Genomic DNA, 21255 nt, shown 5'->3' with positions numbered 1-21255 from the left:
CTCCATTTCAAGTTCATACAACTTCAGCTTACTTCTAGAAACCTAACCAACATAAATGTATATAAACAAAAAATAAACGAGAATGTTCACTGTACTATCTTTATAATAATAAAAATTCTGGGGCCAACACAGTAGCCCAACAGGCTAATCATCTGCTTGCATGCTTGTATCCTATATGGGTGCTGGTTCAAGTCTCGGCAGCTCCACTTCCCATCCAGCTCCCTGCCAGTGGCCTGGGAAAGCAGGCGAGGATGGCCCAAAGTCATAGGACCTTGCACCTGCATGGGAGATCCAAAAGAAGCTCCTGGTTCCTGACTTCGGATTGGCTCCGCTCTGGCTGTTACATCCACTGTTTCACTTCCCAAGTGGCTGCAAGATCTCTCTCTCTCTTATTTCCTTTACTCCATAAACCTGCTTTTCCAATAAAAATAAATAAATATTAAAAAAATTTAATAGGGCCAGCACTGTGGCATAGGTGAAGCCTCTCTGTCTGCCATGCCAACATCTCATATGGGTGCCGGTTTAAGTCCCAGGTGCTCTGCTTCTGATCCAGCTCCCTGCCAATGTGCCTGGGACTACAGCAAAACATGGCCCAAGTACTTAAGACCCTGTTGTTCCATGGGAAACCCAAAAGAAGACCCCGGCTCCTGACTTTGGTTTGGCTTGGTCTAGCCCTAGCTTATGCAACCACTTGGGGCAGAAAGAAGCAGATGGAATATATCTGTCTCTCCTCTCTGTAAATCTGCCTTTCAAATAAGCATAAATCTTTTAAAATATCAGACCAAGACAACATCCAACCAACTCAACTTTCTTCTAGCCTAAGAGAAGATGATGAAAATGCAATTGGAGGGTCCTGGCACTGTGGTCTAGTGGCTAAAGTCCTCGCCTTACACACACCAGAATCCTATATGGGTGCCAGTTCGTATCCTGGCAGCCCCACGTCCCACACACGTCCTAGCTTGTGGCCTGGGAAAGCAGGAGCATGGCCCAAAGCCTTGGGATCCTGTACCCGCATGGGAGACCCAAAGGAGGCTCCTGGCTTTGGATCAGATCAGCTCAGCTCCAGCCATTGTGGCCACCTGAGGAGTGAATCAGCAGATGGAGGATCTTCCTCTCTGTATATCTGACTTTCCAATAAAAATAAATAAATCTTTTAAAAAATGTAATTGGAGGAGAGCAATAATTCCATTCAACATACATGTCCTCTGGCTGTGGCAGAATACAAAGAGCAGAAAGCAGCTTAGCTGAATCAATCATCATGTTAGGAACAGCAGGGTCCATGGCTCTGACCAGGAGCAGGATTCCTTCTTCGGTATCCAACATAGTTTTGATTCCAAACTGGTAAGATAAGAACAGAGATGAGACACTGAAAGATGACAGCATCTAACAACCATGGACGAGTTTAGAGCTTATTGTGGCCTGAATGATATCCTCCCCAAAGCACGTGGAAGTCCTAAGCATCAGTACCTCAGAATGTGAACTTATTTTAAAACACGAATATACACAGATAAACAGATTTAGTTAGGTTACAATGACATTACACTGAAGCACTATGAGCCCCTAATCCAGTATGACTGGCATGCTTATAAGAATGCAGGGTTGGGCCCGGCAGCGTGGCCTAGCGGCTAAAGTCCTCGCCTTGAACACCCCAGGATCCCATATGGGCGCTGGTTCTAATCCCAGCAGCTCCACTTCCCATCCAGCTCCCTGCTTGTGGCCTGGGAAAGCAGTCGAGGACGGCCCAAAGACTTGGGACCCTGCGCCCACATGGGAAACCTGGAGGAGATTCCTGATTCCCGGCTTCGGATCGGCACAGCACCGGCCGTTGTGGTCACTTAGGGAGTGAATCATCGGACGGAAGATCTTCCTCTGTCTCTCCTCCTCTCTGTATATCTGACTTTGTAAAAATAAATAAATCTTAAAAAAAAAAAAAGAACGCAGGGACTTATAACACAGGGACAACATTATATGAACTTGAAGGCCGAGACTGGAACAATACATCTACAAATCAAGAAATCTAAGCTCAAGATTGGCACTATGGTATAGTAGGTAAAGCTGCCACCTGTAACACCCACATCGCATATAAAGGTGCCAGTTTATGTCCTGGCTGCTCTACTTCCAACTTCAACTCCAACTCCCTGCTAATGTCTTGGGAAAAGCAGTATAAGATGGCCCAAGTGCTTGTATCCATGTACCCACGTGGGACAATCAGAAAAGTTTCTAGCTCCTGGCTTTGGCCTGGCCCCGGCCGTTGTGCCAATTTGGGGAGTGAACCAACAAATAGACACAGAAACAGATCTCTTTCTGTAACTCTTTCAAATAAAACAAATCTTACACAAAATAGTCCAAGATTGCCAATAACTACCAGAATCTAGGAGAGAGCCATGGAATTTCTATACAGGGATAAATAATGTAGACTGCTAGTGTTTGAACACTAAGCAGACAAAAAATCTTAACGCGAGATCTAAAGCAGAAACATTGTGAAAGGAAAAAACAAGCAAGGTATAAACCAAATCTTCTAAAACCAAAATATGAATGTCAGGAAACACAAGAATTATCAGGGGCTGGCAAGATGGCTCAACTGCTGATCTTCCGCCTGTGGATGCCAGTTCGTCTCCCATCTGCTCCACTTCCCTTCCAGCTCTCTGCCTATGGCCTGGAAAAGCAAAGGAGTATGGCTCAAAGCCTTAAGACTCTGTAACCACATGGGAAACCCAGAAGAGGCACATGGTTTTGGACTGTCTCCGTTCCAGCCACTGTGACCACTTAGGGTGTGAGCCAGCAGATGGGAAGATCTTTCTGTAAATCTGCCTAATAAAAATAAATAAATCTTAAAAATTGAACTTAACCTTATAAAATACAATGCATTATGAGGGAAAAAAAAGCTATGGAACCATGTACAACAGGGTGCTTCAAAAAGGCTATAAAGGGGCCAGTGTTGTGGTACCACAACAGGTAATGCCATGACCTATGATGTCAGCATCCCATATGGGTGCTGGTTTGAGAACCAACTGTTCCACTTCCAATCCAGCTCCCTACTATTGTGCCTGGGAAAGCAGCAGAGGATAGTCTAGTGCTTGGACCACCCATATGGGAGACCAGAATGAAACTCCCAGCTTCAGCCTGGCTAGGCTCTGGACCTTGTGTCTATCTGAAGAGTGAATCAGCAGATGGAAGCGTACTTTCTCTCCCTCACTGCCTCGGGTCTCTCTTCCTCCTTCTGACTTCCAAATAAACAAATAATTTTTACAATATATTGTTTGAAAGGTAGAGTTACTCAGAGAAGGAGAGCTCAATCTTCCATCCACAGATTCACTCCCCAAATTCCTAAACAGCCAGGGCTGGGCCAGGCTGAAACCAAGAGTCTGGAACTTCTTCCAAGTCTCCCACACAGGCGAAGGGGCATAAGCACTTGAGCCAACTCCTCTGCTCTGAGAAGCTGGATTAGCAGTGAAGCAGCCAGGACTAAAACTGCCACCCATAAGGGATGCCAAGGTTGTAGGCAGATGCTTAGCCTGCTATCCCATGGCACTGTCATAAATAAATCTTAAAATAGTTAAGATTCTGAAATAGAAAACTAGTAGTCTTTAACCTCATACATATTTTTAATTCTCTTTTTCGGTCTTCCTAAGAGGAAAGAATGGAGTTCAAAACCAGAAATGGAATGTGAATGAGGGGAAAAAAATCTCACCTTGTTGTTCATGAAAGCTTTTAAGCAGCGAATGATCTCATGCTTGTTCCGGCTATGGCAGAGAGAAGACACAGTTAGTGAAGTTCCTTTATGCATTTCCCCCTTGACTTTTCAATCTTCAAAACAGTATCTCAGGAATACCCGCAATTAAGAGTTGAACAAATGTTAGCACAGAAACATCAGCAAAAGATGATGAAGAAGGATTCCTACCATTGAAGACCTTTGGCTAACTTTTCTATAATCCAAGAATTTAGTACTGCATTAAAACCTTCCCTTTAAGGAGCTGGTGTTATGCTGCAGCAGGTAAAGCTACCACCTATAACACCAGAAACCCATATGAGCACTAGTTTGAGTCCTGGCTGCTGCTTCCAACCCAGCACCCTGATAATGGCCTAGGGTGCTTGGGCCTCTGTCACCCACATGTGAGACCAGAAAGAAACTCCTAATTCCTGGCTTCAGCCTGGCCTAGCGAACCAAGGATGGGCGGTCTCTTTGTCTCTCCCTCCCTCTCTGTGATTCTGACTTTCAAATAAGTAAGTAAATCTTTAATAAAAGACAAACAAACAAACAAACAAAAAAAAAACTTCCTTTTAGTCCTTCCAGGTTCCTTAAGTGTTAAATTCTATTAGGATAACAGTCCACCTACAAGAGGACTTGAAAAAGCTCATGGAAAATGGAATTCAAAGATAGATTTAAAATTTTTTTCACAATAAAACAAATCTATCTTGATTTTTCATGTCCTGAATTTTCCACAAAATTTCTTTTAAAAGTCTACGGGCTCACCATGTTGACTTCATTGGTTAATCCTCTCCTTGCAAGAACTAGGATCCCATATGGACACTATTTCGTGTTCCAGCTGCACCACTTCCCATCTAGCAGCTCCCTGCTCATGTCCTGGGAAAGCAGTGGAGGATGGCTCAAAGCCTTGGAATCTGCACCTGCATGGGAGACCCAGAAGAAGGTTCTGATTTCTGACTTCGGAACAGTTCAGCTCCGGCCATTGTAGCCACTTGGGGAGTGAACCAGTAGATGGAAAATCTTTTTCTCTGTCTCTTCTTCTTTCTGTAAATCTGCCTTTCCAAAATAAATAAATAAATCTTTAAAAAATTTACTTTTTTAAAAGACAGAGGAGGACAATGCTGTGGCACAGTGAGTTAAGCCACTACCTGCCACACCAGCATCCCATATGGCACTCTTCTTCCAATCCAGATCCCTACTAAAGTGCCCGAGAAAGCAGAAGATCGCCCAAATGCCTGGGTCTCTGAACACACTTTGGGGACATGGATGAAGTTCCTAGTTTCGTCCTGGCCTAGCCCTAACTGTTGCAGCCACCAATGGACATAAGTTCTCCTTCCCTCACCTCCGAATTCTTTCAAAAACAAAAACAAACAAAAAAAAGGCAGGGGGGAGGGGGAAGAGGACAGAGACAGACATATCTCTGTTGATTTACTCCTTGAACACCTGCAACTGCCAGGGCTGGGTGAATCAAAAGCTAAAAGGCTGAAACTCGTTGTGGGTCTCTCACAAGTGACAGGGAGCCAATCACTTTGAGTCAACACCTGCTGCCTCCTGGAGCCTCCATTAACAGGAAGCTAGAACTGGGAAAACACAGGCACTCCTCCATGTTACACAGGTATTCTCAGCAGCAGTGCGTAACTGCTATGCCAAATATCCACCCTCCATGAACTTTTTAACTAAAAAGTTATCTGCAAATTTCAGATTTTATAACAAAGCAAAACTAATCTTTTAAATCCATGTTTTCCATGAACTTTTAAAATAATCCTTGTTTTGTTATTTGCCTTACCACCTCAAAGATTTCAAATCTCAGAAGACACACGCAGGAAACCTAGGTCCTAAACACTTTTGTTTTGCAAAGATCCCAAAGGGTTAAGTAAGGGGTCGCTTTCACTCGGGCTGCCTTCAAAGCAGCCAAAGACAATCCAAGACAACCCCAGGTATTTCCATGGAATTACGTCAACCCTGAAGACTGCTATGACTAGGCACAAACTAATCACGGTATTTTAAGATTTTCAAATGGGAAATGATCCAGATTAGACTACAGGGAGACTCAGTAATACATCAGATTCGATTTCCAGACTGAAGACTAATTGGGAGACTAAATATCTTACATGGTACATAAGTTTTCTTCTTCCTTTCATGTAGTTATAAATTATCACTCATCCCTGCACCATCTCCACGGTACATCTATTCTCAGACAACAGTATATTCTTTTACCTTTAGCTGCTATTTTCTCCTTTTAAGCAAGCAGCTAAATCATCTGTAACCCTCTACCTAGAAGATGTACAGACCTGAGAAGTCCTTACCTAGAAGTCTCATCTTTCTCGTCCAGAAGTCGTTTGAGGATGTCCAGTAACGAGGCCAGACCCTCAGCACCAAACGTCTGAACCCAACTGTGAGGGAAAGCAGACCACACAATATTAAATCAAAATAATAAGCACATATCAGCCACACAAAGTTTATCCTGCTACCTCTACTCCCAATCCAGTCTGACTCCTCTGATCTGGGTCTATCCCCAGTGAACTCCAAAACTGGACTCCCATTCCAGTTACCTCCCCCAAATCCCCACCTGACAGGGTTGTTGTTGAGAGAGACCCGAAGAGACTCCAAGCAGCTGAGCAGATGCATATCGCGCAAGCCCGACCTCAGCTCCTGGATGTACATCATAGCAGACCGAGAGCTCTCCTTCTGGCTCATGCCCTAAACCACAGGCACATGGAAACATGGACAGATCAGTGAAGCATGGACACGGGGTAAATATTAGTCAGCACTGTATGGGGGCAGAACGAATCACACATAATAGTAATTTAACAGGTTCAAGTTTGACTATCCCATATAAATCCATATGTTTCATGAAGATTTAATATGGTTAAAAAAGTATGTAAGGATGATAAGACAAACCAAACACTGAAAATTAGTAGGCTTACATAATGGAATGAGATACTGCTGAGGAAGGCATAAAATTTTATCTAAAACTGGCAAAACAAAACAACCCCAAGGGCACAGTCATGTCCACGACTTACGGCCTGAGAGGTGTGGAAGTACTGGGACAACATCTCCCTCTTGATGATAATGTCCTTCTCCCTCAAAGGCTGTTGTTTCTCCTCATTCAGATTCATATCCAGCTAGAAAAGAAAGTATCTTTGAATTCCATACAAGACTTTTTAAAACATTTATTTATTTTTATTGGAAAGGCAGATATACAGACAAGGAGAGAAAGATCTTCCATCTGCTGGCTCACTCCCCAAGTGCTGCAGCAGCTGGAGCTAAACTGAGAAATTCAGTTACTAGGCTACCGCACTGGGTCCCCTTAAAAGACTGTGCTATTGGGCCCGGCGGCATGGCCTAGCGGCTAAAGTCCTCGCCTTAAATGCCCCAGGATCCCATATGGGCGCCGGTTCTAACCCCGGCAGCTCCACTTCCCATCTAGCTCCCTGCTTGTGGCCTGGGAAAGCAGTCGGACGGCCCAATGCATTGGGACCCCGCACCTGTGTGGGAGACCTGGAAGAGATTCCTGATTCCCGGCTTCGGATCGGCACAGCACCGGCCGTTGCGGCTCACTTGGGGAGTTAATCATCAGATGGAAGATCTTCCTCTCTGTCTCTCCTCCTCTCTGTATATCTGACTTTGTAATAAAATAAATATTAAAAAAAAAAAAAGATTGTGCTATTCAGTATTTAGTTTATTTAGTGAAGACCTGAGCACACAAAATGATTAGTGAATAAATTTTTTTTTGGGATCAAAGATTTAGTTATTATAGTTGATGAAAACCCCTTAGGAATGTGGTTAAAATTTTATTTTAAATCTCTCCATATCAGAGGACGGAGGACGGAACAGGTCAATCAACCACCTCAGCTAAAAGTTGGGCAGCGAAATACTGGGCAAATGAAGACTCTATGATGGACTGTGACAATCAGTGGATTCTTCAATGACCTCATCGAGCTGGGAGTGGTGAGACTGGCAGCGATTCATAACTGGAGGACTATTAAGACCACTTGAGCAAGTATCTCAGAGCATGCTCCACATCTGGGACTTTGGGCGGGTGGGAGACTGGGTGGGAATTCTCCCTCAATATCCCCCTTCACCTCAGACACATAAATAGTATAATAAAAATATATATTAAAAAAAATCTCTCCATATCTTTATTTGGAAGGCAGACAGACAGAATAATGGAGAAATAATAGACTAGACAGATTCCCCACCACCTGTTTACTCCACAGATGTCAACAACAGCTAGGGTTGTGTCAAGCCAAAGCTGGTGTAGGACTCGATCCAAGTCTCCCATATGGGTGCCTGGTGCCCAACTATTTAGCTTACCATGTGCTGCTTCTCAGGGTGGGCATTAGAAGGAAGCCAGAAACAGAAGCAGAGCTGGGACCCAAGCCCAGGCATTCTTTTAGCCAGGGCTTACCAGGCCAGAATCAGCAGCAAGGAACTCTACCTAGGTCTCCCACAGCGTGGCAGTTCATCTAAATACTTGGGCCATCTTCTGCAATAGCATTAATAGGCAGCCATTTGAGGAGTGAACCAGCAGATGGAAAACAGATCTTTGTTTTTTTAAATTTTATCTTTCAAATAATAAATCTTTTTCTAAGAAGAGAAACGAAAAGGCCCCGGCGGCATGGCCTAGCGGCTAAAGTCCTCGGCTTGAACACCCCAGGATCCCACATGGGCGCCGGTTCTAATCCCAGCAGCTCCACTTCCCATCCAGCTCCCTGCTTGTGGCCTGGGAAAGCAGTCGAGGACGGCCCAAAGACTTGGGACCCTGCGCCCACATGGGAGACCTGGAAGAGGTTCCTGGTTCCAGGCTTCGGATCGGCACAGCACCGGCCGTTGTGGTCACTTAGGGAGTGAATCATCGGACAGAAGATCTTGCTCTGTGTCTCTCCTCCTCTCTGTATATCTGACTTTGTAATAAAAAATAAATTAATCTTTAAAAAGAGAAAAGAAAAAAATATGATCAGTATAATGGACCCAATTTGGAATTGTAATTTCAGCAAACTGGTTTTTTTCTAAAGATCTAACTTGGGAAATATGAATCCTATGATATGTAATGGTATTCAAGAATGAATGTTTTCTAAAAATTAAATTACATTTTTTGATTTCTCTCAAAAAAACACCAAAAACAAACAAACAACAAAAAAAAAAAACCCAGAAAATGTGTGGCTCTGTGACACTTGCAAACAGGCTAGTTTCCCCAGTGAAAGGCTATCACCTACTAGAACTTAGTTGGGACTGGCCTTGCTAACAAAAATGTCACAAGTCCCTTTTCAGTTTACCACTGTCCCTTCTCTTTATATGATCTTCTGGTTACCCTATTGACTTAACGTGACTTGTGTGGCTCAAAAGCCATCCAACTGTGCAATCGAAGGCTAACAGAATGTCTTGATAGACTGTACTCTCTTTTAAAAAATTTATTCTGCTTGTTTGAAAGGCAGAGTTGTAGAAAGAGAAGCACCGAGAGAGAGCTTCCATTTGCTGGCTTACTTCACAAACGGCCACAACAGCCACGATGGAAGCCAAGATGACTAAGCTTCTGCCAGGTCTCCCACACAGGTGCAGGGGCTGAAGAACTTGAGTCACCCTCAGCTGTGTTTCACGCACATTAGTAGGAAACTGGACTGGGATAAGTGAAGCAGCTAGGACTTAATCAGGCACCCATATGGAATGCCAGTGCTACAGATGGTGGTTTTATCCACTACACCACAATGCCAGCCCCAGACTATACTCTTTACACTCTTAATACACTTCTACAACTAAAAGGCTGACTGAGAGCTAGGTGTCTGGCACAACAGCTTGGAATACCCACATCTCATACTGATAGGCCTGATATGAACCCTAGTCCCCCTTCACTTCTGATGCAGCTTCCCGCTTAATGCACACCTGAGGTGGTGCAGTCAACAGCAGGTGGATCTGTGCTACGGAAGTGAGTAGCCTGGATGAAGTTCTGGGATCCTGCCTTCAGCCGGCTCAGCTCAGGATGTTGCGACTATCTGAGGAGGAAACCAGTAGGTGGAAGAGCCATCTTTCTGGCTTTCAAACAAGAATAAAAATAAATTTAAACCAAGAGACTGAAAAAATAATAGCAGTAGTACTGACTGACGGATTACTCTGATTAGGCCCTGTGTGAAAGATTTTAAGCCTCTGAACTAAGTCAGGCATGCCAGCAACCTCTACATGAGTTTGAGTCTATGGAACACATGGATTTTATGAAAACTTACAGGTATTAAAACCTCCTCCATGCATACTGCATGCTTGGTTGGCCTCAGACACTATCCTCAGAAGTCGGCCAGGGATGAGCGATCACAGCATGAGCATTCTCTCTCCAGAATCACACTACATAGAGGGCTAGGAGCAGGTGTCTTTCCATCCCGGTTCTTCTTTATGCACAGTTCACGCTGAATGCCTCCAACACTTCATCTACCCTGGCTTAGCCCAAAGGTGGCAGTCCACGTGCTACGAACTGAACCACCCACCTTAGGCCTTTGTTGCTAAAGTATTGCTGGGCAGGAGGACATTTAAAAGGCTGCGAGTGATCAGGTATTTCCAAGTCTACTCACAGATTTCAATCTTATAGACTGGTTCATATACACTCAGTCCCTCCAGTAACCAAGAATAATTTTTAAAATTCTACATTATGGGTCTGGTGCGACGGCCTAATAGCCCCTCTCCTTTTATGTGACAGGATTCCATATGGGTGAATGTTTGTGCCCCAGCAGCTCCACTTCCCATCCAGCTCCCTGCTTGTGGCCTAGGAAAGCAGTCGAGAACGGTCCAAAGCCTTGGGATCCTACACCCATGTGGGAGACCTGGAAGAAGCTCCTGGCTCCTGGCATCAGATCAGTTCAGCTCCGGCCATTGTGGCCACTTGGGCAGTGAACCAGTGCATAAAGATCTTTGTCTCGCCTTCTCTCTGTAAATCTGCCTTTCCAATAAAAATAATTTTTAAAAAATTTCACATTAAACTTGGAATTCTCTGTAATAAAGGGTTAGCAAAGAAGGAATGTATATAAAAAAGAGTTCCCTCCAAGCTCACAAGAGCATTTTTAAGAACAAGCAACATTTGGAAGTGGAAAACTTACCAGCATCTGTTCAAAGAGAACTAGAATCTGCTCATCCGACTGATCAGGCAACGGCAGTGCTGCGGGATCATCTCCGTATGGCACGTAAGAATTTCTATGAGCAGAATTGGACTTGTCCTTTTCCTTCTTTCTTATGCTAGTAAATCTCTCCAGCTGAGAAAAAGAAAAAAAGTATTAGTGCTGCATTTTCATTTACTCAACAAGCTTTTCAAGCTCTTTCACCTCTCCCATACCCGTGGTTCCTCTGCCTTATGAGCTCAGGCTTCCCCGACATGAAAAGATACAGTCGCCTTCTCCACAGCTAACTTACTAGAGTGAGTCTGCATCCTCACCTACATCTGATGCTAAGGAGCTGGAACCTCTCTCAAAGGAGGGAGCTAAGTTTTCATCATCCCTGTCATTCCTCAGCCCTCTTAGCAGCAGAGAACTAAAAGCATCTCATGTTCAGAGCTACCTCAGTAAAATTCCCTTTGTTTCCTGCTTTCTACACAAAAACACATGTGCCGGTGCCAGCAGAGTGGACTACCATGTTACTCCTCCATCTATAGCGTCTGTATCCCAAATGGGAGCTAGTTTGAGTCCTGCTCCACTTCTGATCTAGCTCCCTGACAATGGCCTGGGAAAGCCATGGACGATGGCCCAAGTCCTTGAGCTTCTGCACCCACATGGCTCCTGGCCACTGAGGCCATTTGTGGAATGAATCAACAGATGGAAGATCTGTCTGACTCTCCCTCTGTAACTTTTTTCAAGAAAAACAAATTTTTTAATATATAAATAAATAAAAGTAGAGTCTGGAGTGGTAGCCTAGAATCCTTGCCCTGCATGCGCCGGGATCCCATGTGGGCACCGGTTCTAATTCTGGTGGCCCTGTTTCCCATCCAGCTTCCCTGCTTGCAGCCTGAGAAGACAGTAGAAGACTGCCCAGCGTCTTGGGACCCTGCATCTTCATGGGAGACCCAGAAGAGGCTCCAGGCTCCTGGCTTCGGATCAAATTGGCTCAGTTCCGGCTGCTGCAGCCATTTGAGGAGTGAATCAGCAGGCAGAGGATCATCCTGTATCTTTCCTCCTCTCTGTGTATCTGACTTTCCAATAAAAATAAACCTTTAAAAAATTTTTTTTAATTAATACATAAAAGTAAATAAATGTGCCCCAGCCCACACAGGATCCCTTTCTTCAAGCGGTCAGGGATGACACTGTGGGACAGCACGTTAAGCCACAGCCTGTGGTGCCATCATACCACAATGGGCGCCAGCTCAGGTCTCAGCTTCTCCACTTCTGGGAAAGCAACAGAGGATGGCTCAGGTTCTTGGCCCCCTGCATCCATGTGGGAAGCCTGGAAAAAGCTCCTGGCTTCTGGCCCGCCCCAGCTATTGCAGCCAACTGGGGAGTTAACCATGAGATTGAAGACCTTCCTCTCCCTCTTTCCCTCTCTCCCTGCCTCTGCCTCTCATTCTGTGTAACTCTGCTTTCCAAATAAATGTTAAAAAAAAAAAAAAAAAAAACACAAAGGAGCTGACTAAGATCACGGATTTTAATATCTGTAAGTCAAACAGGTAGTACATACCTTAAAACCAGGAGCCATTCCTCTTTCTTTTGCTTATTTCACAATACCTGTGTTATGCTCTTCGCATAAACACCATGTATTTCAGAAATGTGTGCTGTGTCCCTACCAAGCAAAGCTAATGAAGCACTGCCTCAGGTCAGATGCTCAGTAAGAGCCACCAAGAAGCTGCAGCTTGCTGGCTCCACCCATCTGAAAAGAAGAGTAGTACCTACAAGCACTGTGAGCTTGCAGTTAGAGCAGCCACTTCCAAACTCCAAGCCATGTAAAGAACATGCCAAACTTTGCAAGCTGAGGAACATGCCAAGGGAATGCATGCAAAGGGCCAAATGCCAAGGCAAGAGATAGGAAAAAGCCTTGGGATTCACTCCAATTAGACCCCATCAACCATGACAGTACAGAACATCAAAAATAAACCAACTGGGACTGGCGTGATAGCATAGTGGTTAAGGTCCTCGCCTTGCACGTGCCAGGATTCCATATGGGTGCCAGTTCTAATCCCGGCACCCCACTTCCCATCCAGCTCCCTGCTTGTGGCCTGGGAAAGCAGTTGAGGATGGCCCAAAGCCTTGGGACCCTGCACCCATGTGGGAGACCCAGAAGAAGCTCCCGGCTCCTGGCTTCGGATCAGCTCAGCTCCAGCCGTTGCGGCCGCTTGGGGAGTGAGTCATCTTCCTCTCTGTCTCTCGTCCTCTCTGTATATCTGACTTTCCAATAAAAATAAATAAATCCTTTAAAACAATAAAAATAAATTGGTAAATGTTTAGCATAGGAAATGAGATAAAACATGCACATGCCAAACAAAATGTCCTTACCTCATCTGCCATGAGCCGCTTCAGAGTCTAGGAAATAGGAAAAAGAAGGAAGCAAAGAGAGAGAAGAGGTAAGTGAAATGTCAAATAGCAGAAAGAGGCTGGTGGAAAATGAGGAGAAAACAACCCAAAAGGATCTGATTTCGCATACTAAATTTCTACCGAAGTATTCTCGGCCCAGTCTCTCAGGGAAGGGGCTGGTAGGGTCTTGAGGACACTAGGACATGACTCTTAAGAGAGAATTGAAGAGATCTATATTTGATGGCGATATACTCATAAAATGTGCTCAACCTCATTAGTAAAACAGGAAGTGCAAATTGACACCACAATGAGCTAGCACCTCTCAAGATGGACAAACATGGGCAGGTCCGTCTAGCAGAAGGGCGGCAGGCACTCTCACCACAGCCACTCGGGAAGGCGAAGCACACTCGCACACTGCAAGTCAACACACCTGCTGTGATGGGTCTGTCCTGCTGGCACCTGAACACACTTAGCAGGACCCACGTAACCAGAGTGTACACAGTAACACTAAACTATATCAACACAACAATCTAGACAGCTGTCAAAAGACTTGAAGGTGGGGACCAGCACTGTGGTGCAGCAGTTTAAGCTTTCAGCTGCAACACTAGTTTCCCATAAGGGCACTGGTTTGAGGCCTGGCTGCTCTATTTCTCATCGAGCTCCCACAATGCAGCTGGCAAAGCAGTGGAGAATGGCCCATGTGCTTGTGTCCCTGTCATCCACAAGGAAGACACATATGGAGTTCCTGGCTACTTGCTTGGGTCTGGCCTGCCTGGCCCAGTCCAGTCTAGCCCACTCCAACTTTAGCTACAGCAGCCAATTGAGGAATGGATCGATGGAAGATCTTTTTCTCTGCATCTGTCTCTCCCCACCTCTCTCTGTAACTCGGGGCTTTCACATAAGAACAAAATACATCTTGGGCCCGGCGGCGTGGCCTAGCGGCTAAAGTCCTCGCCTTGAAAGCCCCGGGATCCCATATGGGCGCCGGTTCTAATCCCGGCAGCTCCACTTCCCATCCAGCTCCCTGCTTGTGGCCTGGGAAAGCAGTTGAGGACGGCCCAATGCACTGGGACCCTGCACCCGCGTGGGAGACCCGGAAGAGGTTCCAGGTTCCCGGCTTCAGATCAGCGCGCATCGGCCCGTTGCGGCTCACTTGGGGAGTGAAACATCGGACGGAAGATCTTCCTCTCTGTCTCTCCTCCTCTCTGAATATCTAGCTGTAATAAAATGAATAAATCTTTAAAAAAAAAAATAACAAAATACATCTTTAAAATTTTTTATATCACCAATAAAGGTGATATAAAAGGATAAGCTGGTATTACTTTTAAAATAAAGGAATTGTGACTGGAGATGAAACAAAAAAGCTTCTAGGATATTTAATGGATGGTGATGACACGAGGCTTCGGTTATAAATCATTCCGTATGTTCCATGTTCTCCTCTCTATACATGTTCTATATTTAAAGTAAAAAACATCCACAGGTCTGGGTCTGGCATGGTAGCCTAGTAGCTAGAGTCCTCCCCTTGCATCCACTGGGATCCCATATGAGCACTAGTTCATGTCCCAACTGCTCCACTTCCCATCCAGCTCCTTGTTTGTGGTCTGGGAAAGCAGTAGAGGATGGTCCAAAGCCTTGGGACCCTGCATCCAAGCAGGAGACCTGGAAGAGGCTCCTGGCTCCTAGATTCGGATCAGATCGGCTTAGCGCCGGCTGTTGCAGCCATTTGGGGAGTGAATCAGCAGATAGAAGATCTTTCTCTATCTCCTCCTCTCTATAAGTCTGAATTTCCAATAAAAATAAAATCTTAAAAAAAAAAACACACCTACAAGTCTAAAACAGTACAAATTTTTCTTTGTCCTAATTAATTTTAAACCTTATCTCTTTCATGTATATCCTTGGAACAATTTCAATCAACACTTCTTGATTAATCTTCCCCCAACTAATTAAAAAGTAGTTCTATTCCTGCTGCAAAATTATTTTTCTAATTTTTACAGATAGGAGAAATCTGCATCACTACACTCATGTCCTCCACACCACACACAAATACAGGCAGCACATGCGGTGGGTGAACGCTGCCTCGCTTCTGCAAAGGAGGTCCCGTTCCTCCTGGCTGGCTGAGTGCTGACCATGCCCTGATGCCCAGCCCTGCTCAGCATTCAGGAACTCGCAGTTCTTCTGTGTGTGCTGCTTCCTGGGAGCCAAGGCAGAGAAGTATCACTCAAGGAGATGAACGTGACAGTTCCTTTTTATCACCACTCTAAGCCCCTTGGAAAACAGGTAGGACACAAAAGGGATGAGGATACACATTTTGTTGCCATACCTAAGACTGAACTTATTTTTTCCTAGAGGATTGCTTTCAAAACCTTGTCCCCTAAACTCAAAACGATCCCACAGAAGTAAATCACAACCAATGATAGTATTATAAGGTGATTAACCTACCTGTCTGTCTGTATACATAGCAGGATCTCTATATATCAAATAAAATACGGGTAACACACCCTAGGTTTAAAGCATCAGTGGCATTTGAACTAGTCACAGCTATAGCTTAAGTTACGGGAATCCAGCTATTCCTGGTTTCTGCCTATGTAGCTCTCTCCCATCCATCCGACTAACTTCATATCACCACAGTCTGATTTGATTTTTTACAATAACCTCCTGATTTCCCTGCCTTTGGTGCTGCTCATTTCAAATTACATGGATTTTCCAAACTATATCCAAGAATAAACTTTGTTTTTTAAAAAAAGATTTATTTATTTTTATTACAAAGTCAGACATATATAGAGAGGAGAGACTGAGAGGAAGATCTTCCGTCCGATGATTCACTCCCCAAGTGAGCCGCAACAGCCGATGCTGTGCCAATCCAAAGCTGGGAACCAGGAACTTCCTCCAGGTCTCCCACGTGGGTGCAGGGTCCCAAAACTTTGGGCCGTTCTCAACTGCTTTCTCAGGCCACAAGCAGGGAACAACAAGGGAAGTGGAGCTGCCAGAATTAGAACCAGCGCCATATGGGATCTCGGCATGTTCAAGGTGAGGACTTTAGCCGCTAGGCCACACCGCCGGGCCCAAGAATAAACTTTCTAAAAAGCCAAGCAGTCCATGTTATTCCCCCCCACTTAAAATCGGTCAACAGAGGCAGGTGCTGTGATATAGTGTACTAAGCCTCCACCTGCAGTGCCAGCATCCCATAGGGGTGCTAGTTGTCCAGGTGGCTCCACTTCTGTTCCAGCTCTCACCTAATAGCCTGAGAAGGCAACAGAGAAGGGCCCAACTGCTTGGACTGCAGCTACATGGGAAACCCAAAGGAAACTCCTGGATTCAGACTAGTCCAGCTTCAGCCACTGCCACAATTTGGAGAGTGAAATAGTGTCTCTGCTCTGTCTTTCATAAAAATAAACTTAAAAAAAAAAAAAAAAACATCAGTAGCTCCCTACTACTCTTCACTTAAATCTAAGTCTGGTATACAATTCCTGTGGGCTTTATTTCCCAGACGCGCGCATCTTTTTCACAAACGCTCCACCTCAGGTCCACAGAGAAGTGGCTGTAGATCCGTGAACTGATCATCTAGCTGCCCTGTTCCTCCCGCAGCCTGGACTGCGCACTCAAGGCTAACTCTAACAGGCCCCGCAGCATGTGCCTCCCCTGCTTGCAAAGGAGCCTCTTTCTCTGATTCCACAGTAACAGGCACTCAGCTGTCTCACAGCACTGATGGAGGATTACTATTGTTCTGATTTCAGCCTCCTCCAGCCCTTCCAGACTACGTTCCTTGAGAGCCTGAAACTTTGTTGTCATCTCTTCATAAACAAATACCACAATCTGGGGCTACTTCCCCGCATGCCAATCCCTGGAGAAGCCCTGAGTCTATTCCATCTTTCCACTGTGTCAGTGAAGAAACCAAACACCCAGACAGGTGGGTAAGTCACTGAAGTCACAGGATCACGGACTGTGTTGGAGGCAAAACTTGGGGACACAGATCCAAGAGTCTCAAAATTTTCACAATTACTCCAATTCTGCCTTGTTCCTACTTAACTCTTGATTTTAGACAGAAAAACAAACACATCTTTTCATAAGTAGGAAAATACTCATTTTTCTGTGCTTTTGGGAGACATCATCAGAATGATATTTGATCCTTCAAAGTAATTATCCACGGGTGGGCAGGTGCCTGCTGGGTAAAATACTGTCCATGTCTCATTGGAGCACTCGGGTTGGAGGTCTAGTTCTGGCCCCTGACTCCAGTTTCCTACTCACATGAATCCAGGCAGGCAGCAGTGACTCAAATAACACGCTTCTGCCACCCATGTAGACTAGGGGTGAGTTTCCAGCTCCAAGATTCTGACCTGGGCCTTGTGGGCATTTGGGAAGTAAACCAGTGGATGGGAATTATGTTTCTCACTCTGTTTCTCTGCCTTTCAAACAAGTAAATAGCTTTTTAACAATTATCCATTATTTTAGTGCTCAATTTGATTAGGTGAGCCAGGCAGGATAAAAAGCTGCACTTCTTCAGCATTCCAACAGAGGGCAGCAACAACCAGTAAAAGGAATCAGTGCAGGTAAAATTCTGTCTCAGAGCCCAAGAGAGCCCCAAGAAGCCTGATGACTGAAATGAAACCTACTGCTGTAATATATTGAGGGATTACTGCTTACTGTTTTAGTATTACATATATTTTTCTTACGGAAAAACAGCTTTGTTCAGCTTTTAAAAAATTATATCATATCTCATAAATTATGAGAAGTAAAAAAAAAAAAAACCCTAAAAATAGAGTACAAGAAGACAGCTACTGGAACAGTATGTCTTATGCCTCAAACATACAAATTATTTTAAACAAGGTCTTTAATCATCCTGCCTACTTCTAAATGCTTCATTCTCACTATTCTCTTTGCCTTCAAACCAAACCCTTACTTTACTACCTGGGCTGTGAAAATAGTTCATTTTCTATCCTTCCTACTGTGTCCCCTACTAAACCTTATAGAACTAAGTATAAAAAGTGAAAAATTTAAAACATCAGAACCTGGCTCATAGAACGATTAACAGGAACCTCCAGGCAGAAGACAGCAGATCTAACTGAAGGCTTTTATTTTCTACTTAAAGTTCTGCTGGGAAAGTACCTGCTCTCTCTCTGGCAGAAGGCTAGAAGGCTATTCTCACAAAATGGAAGAACAGAGGGTTTCCAGACGGAGGGCTGCCAGGCACTGCTGTGAGCAAGGTCCTATACTAACAACAGGAGGGAGTAACCTACACACACTATATTCTGAGGCACTCCACACCACCCCCCCAGGCCCCCACCCCCACGGCCTGGCCTTTTCCCTTGAGTCTCCTCTGGCACTGATTCCCTAAGGCACTGATCACCCCAGAGCTCCGATAGTGCCCTATAGAAGCCATTGAACGCAGTCACTAGTGAGCCCTCCAATGGAGCTAGTGGGACATAATTTTAGATTTAATATTAACAGAACATAAATACAAAAAATTATGTTAATGTTAAGCTAAGTAAGGCTGAACAACTTAAGTATGTCAATCTACATTTGTAAATGTATGAAATCTAAACAAAGTTAAAGTATTTCTTGTAAAAACGTAGCATCTGAACTTGGTATAGCTCCTTCAACTTGATAAACAATCTATAGGAGTAGGTGTTGCAACACAGAGAATTAAGCTGCCACTTAGGACACCCACATCCTGTGCTAAGTGCCTGGGTTTACATCCCACCTTGCCTTCCAATCCACCTTTCTGTTAATGTGCCTGGGTTCTGGCCACTCAACACAGAAAACCAGATGGAGTTGCTGCTTCCTCACTCCAGCCCTAGCCCTATCTGTTGTGAACTAACAGAGGGAAGAGCAATCTCTGTCTTTTCCCCCTCTCTTCCTACCTTTCAAAATAAGTAAGAAATCATTTTTATTGCCATAAGTGGACCCTGCTATCCATATGGGAAATCTTGACTACGTTCTCGATTCCTGGCCCAGTCCCAACCACTGTTGATATTTGGGGAGTCAACCAGCAAATGCAAGCTCTGTATCTGTGTCTTGCAATGCAAATAAACTTTACAAAATGTTTAAAAGGGTCAAAGACCTTACCACATACCTCAAAAAAGAAGATATGCACAGTACAAATAAGCACATGAACAGATGATGTACATCAAATGCCATCAGGGAAACACCTATTACAATAACCAACATGCAAGTGCTTGTGACACCACATGTTGAAGAAGGCACGGAACAAGAATGTTCAGTCACTGCTGGTGGAAATGCAAAACTCACAGGCAATTTGAAGCTGCACATTACTAGGCAAAAGAAGCTAATCGGAAGAGGCCACAGCGTTTGGTTCCAACCACAAGACACTCTGGAAAAGGTAAAATTATGGAGTCAGTAAAATGATGAGTGGTTGCAGCAAGCTGAGGGGAAATGAACAGGTGAACAGAGGGGTTTGTAACTCCTTAGCAAGGATTGCACTGTTGTGACAATATGGGAAAAAAATCAGTCAAGGGGGTGGGAACTGGGGGGAGGGGAATCTCAGACTACACAGAAGTATATGATAAAATTCAAAAATTAAAATTAAAAAAAAAAAACTCAACTTGCCATGTAGAAATTGGGCAAGGAAAATAAAGTCTTTTAAAACCATTTAATATCCAAAAGAGAAACATTCAAAGGAAAAAAAATAGAACCCTTAGAAGTAGAAAATATGAGAAATTAAAACTTGTGAAAAGGACTGGAAGATTAGAACAGGGGAAAATCCGCCTCCCACCCTCCACCCCCATGAGAAGTATAGCAAAGTGACAGAGATAGGAAAGTAAAAAATTAGAAAATTAGAAGACCAGTTTGGGAGATCCAATAATAGAAATTATAATACCAGAAAACAGAGAGAACAATTAACAAGGAAATTAAAGAAAATTTCCAAGTACTACAGGACAAATCTCCAGTACAAAGTACAAAAATAAACTACACAAAAGCATATTATGGTGAAATTTCAAAATACCAAGACACACAAAAAAAAACCCCCACAAAACTCCACTGAAGAAAACAGGTCACACAAAGGAATCAGTAGCTCTGATTTTCTTAACAACACCAATAGCTGAATGACAATAAGGTTTTAAAAATCTGAAGAAAAATTATTTCCTGCCTACACTTCCATACCCAATACAGTATATAGATCAAACATGACGTCAGAACATCCTCAAGCATTTGAGCTTTAAACAAATTAATCCCTACGTACCATAGGGAAGGTGCCAAAGGATATGCCCCACCAAAACATGGGAGAACACAGAGAAAGTCGAAGGCTTGAAATATGGGAAGCAGGAGCTCTGACACAACACAGGGAAGGGAACTCCCCAGGCTGAAGATTTTTTTTTTAAAGATTGATATGAAAATCAAAGGTACAGACAGAGGAAGACATATAAATTCTTAATCTCTTGGTGGCAGGGGCCCAAACACAGGGCATCTTCTGTTTCTCCCCAAAGCACTAGCAGGGAGCTGGACTGGAAGCGGAGCAGTTGGGATATGAACAGATACCCATAGGCCAGCATTGCAGATAGTGGCTTTAACCCTACACTACAAGCAATGTTCCCACCCTACCACCTCACTCCCACTCCTTCCCCAGGTGGAGATTTCAGAATGACTGCTCTGTGCTAGGTACAGAGACCCCTGAGCTAAGCTTTACCTTCAGGACTATTATCACTACAGTCAGCTCTTTCTGGCTTCTGAAACTGACAATACCTGAGTGAACCTGACCCAGATTCTAGTGGACCATCTCATCAGAGTTTCTTTCCTTCCCTTCCTTCTTTACTCCACTAGCAGCACTGCCAAGAACACTCATTTCACCTCACAGCATTTTTCTGCTTTGACTTATTCAGGAGAGATGAAATTTGGCCATGGTGAGCTTAGACATTAAAAATATGATGTATCCCAACCATATTCCTGTTGGATGTCCAATACCTGGTGCATGCTTTGGCCTGATGTAAGCCTCACCAGATTTCATGCATAGCCTTGCCCACTGACGTGCTCTGAAAGGGCTCCCATCTTCAGATACAGACCTACTCTGTCTATGCTTCAGAGACACCATTCTGCTTTACTCACCGTCGAAGCCTG

The 21255-nt window shown here is 44.3% G+C and overlaps 1 protein-coding gene across 2 annotated transcripts in view; it reads right to left on the bottom strand.

Annotated features, from left to right (window-relative positions):
• Positions 1 to 21255, bottom strand: part of DIAPH1 (diaphanous related formin 1) — a 105618-nt gene that overhangs the window by 58123 nt on the left and 26240 nt on the right. Inside the window, exons 2-8 of one of the 2 annotated variants that reach the window (XM_058677580.1) lie at positions 13168 to 13194; positions 10792 to 10944; positions 6733 to 6834; positions 6279 to 6409; positions 6016 to 6102; positions 3692 to 3743; positions 1199 to 1338 (exon numbers count right to left, since the gene is read on the bottom strand). In XM_058677580.1, the coding sequence (XP_058533563.1) occupies positions 1199 to 1338; positions 3692 to 3743; positions 6016 to 6102; positions 6279 to 6409; positions 6733 to 6834; positions 10792 to 10944; positions 13168 to 13194 (692 nt within the window). The remainder of the gene's footprint in view (positions 1 to 1198; positions 1339 to 3691; positions 3744 to 6015; positions 6103 to 6278; positions 6410 to 6732; positions 6835 to 10791; positions 10945 to 13167; positions 13195 to 21255) is intronic. The other variant, XM_058677581.1, reaches the window with a different exon arrangement.

Source organism: Ochotona princeps, chromosome 19 (assembly GCF_030435755.1).
Source record: "Ochotona princeps isolate mOchPri1 chromosome 19, mOchPri1.hap1, whole genome shotgun sequence".
NCBI classification, from domain to species: domain Eukaryota; kingdom Metazoa; phylum Chordata; class Mammalia; order Lagomorpha; family Ochotonidae; genus Ochotona; species Ochotona princeps.
Note: the sequence above shows the minus strand (reverse complement) of the source record. Positions and strands in the feature narration are given on the sequence as shown.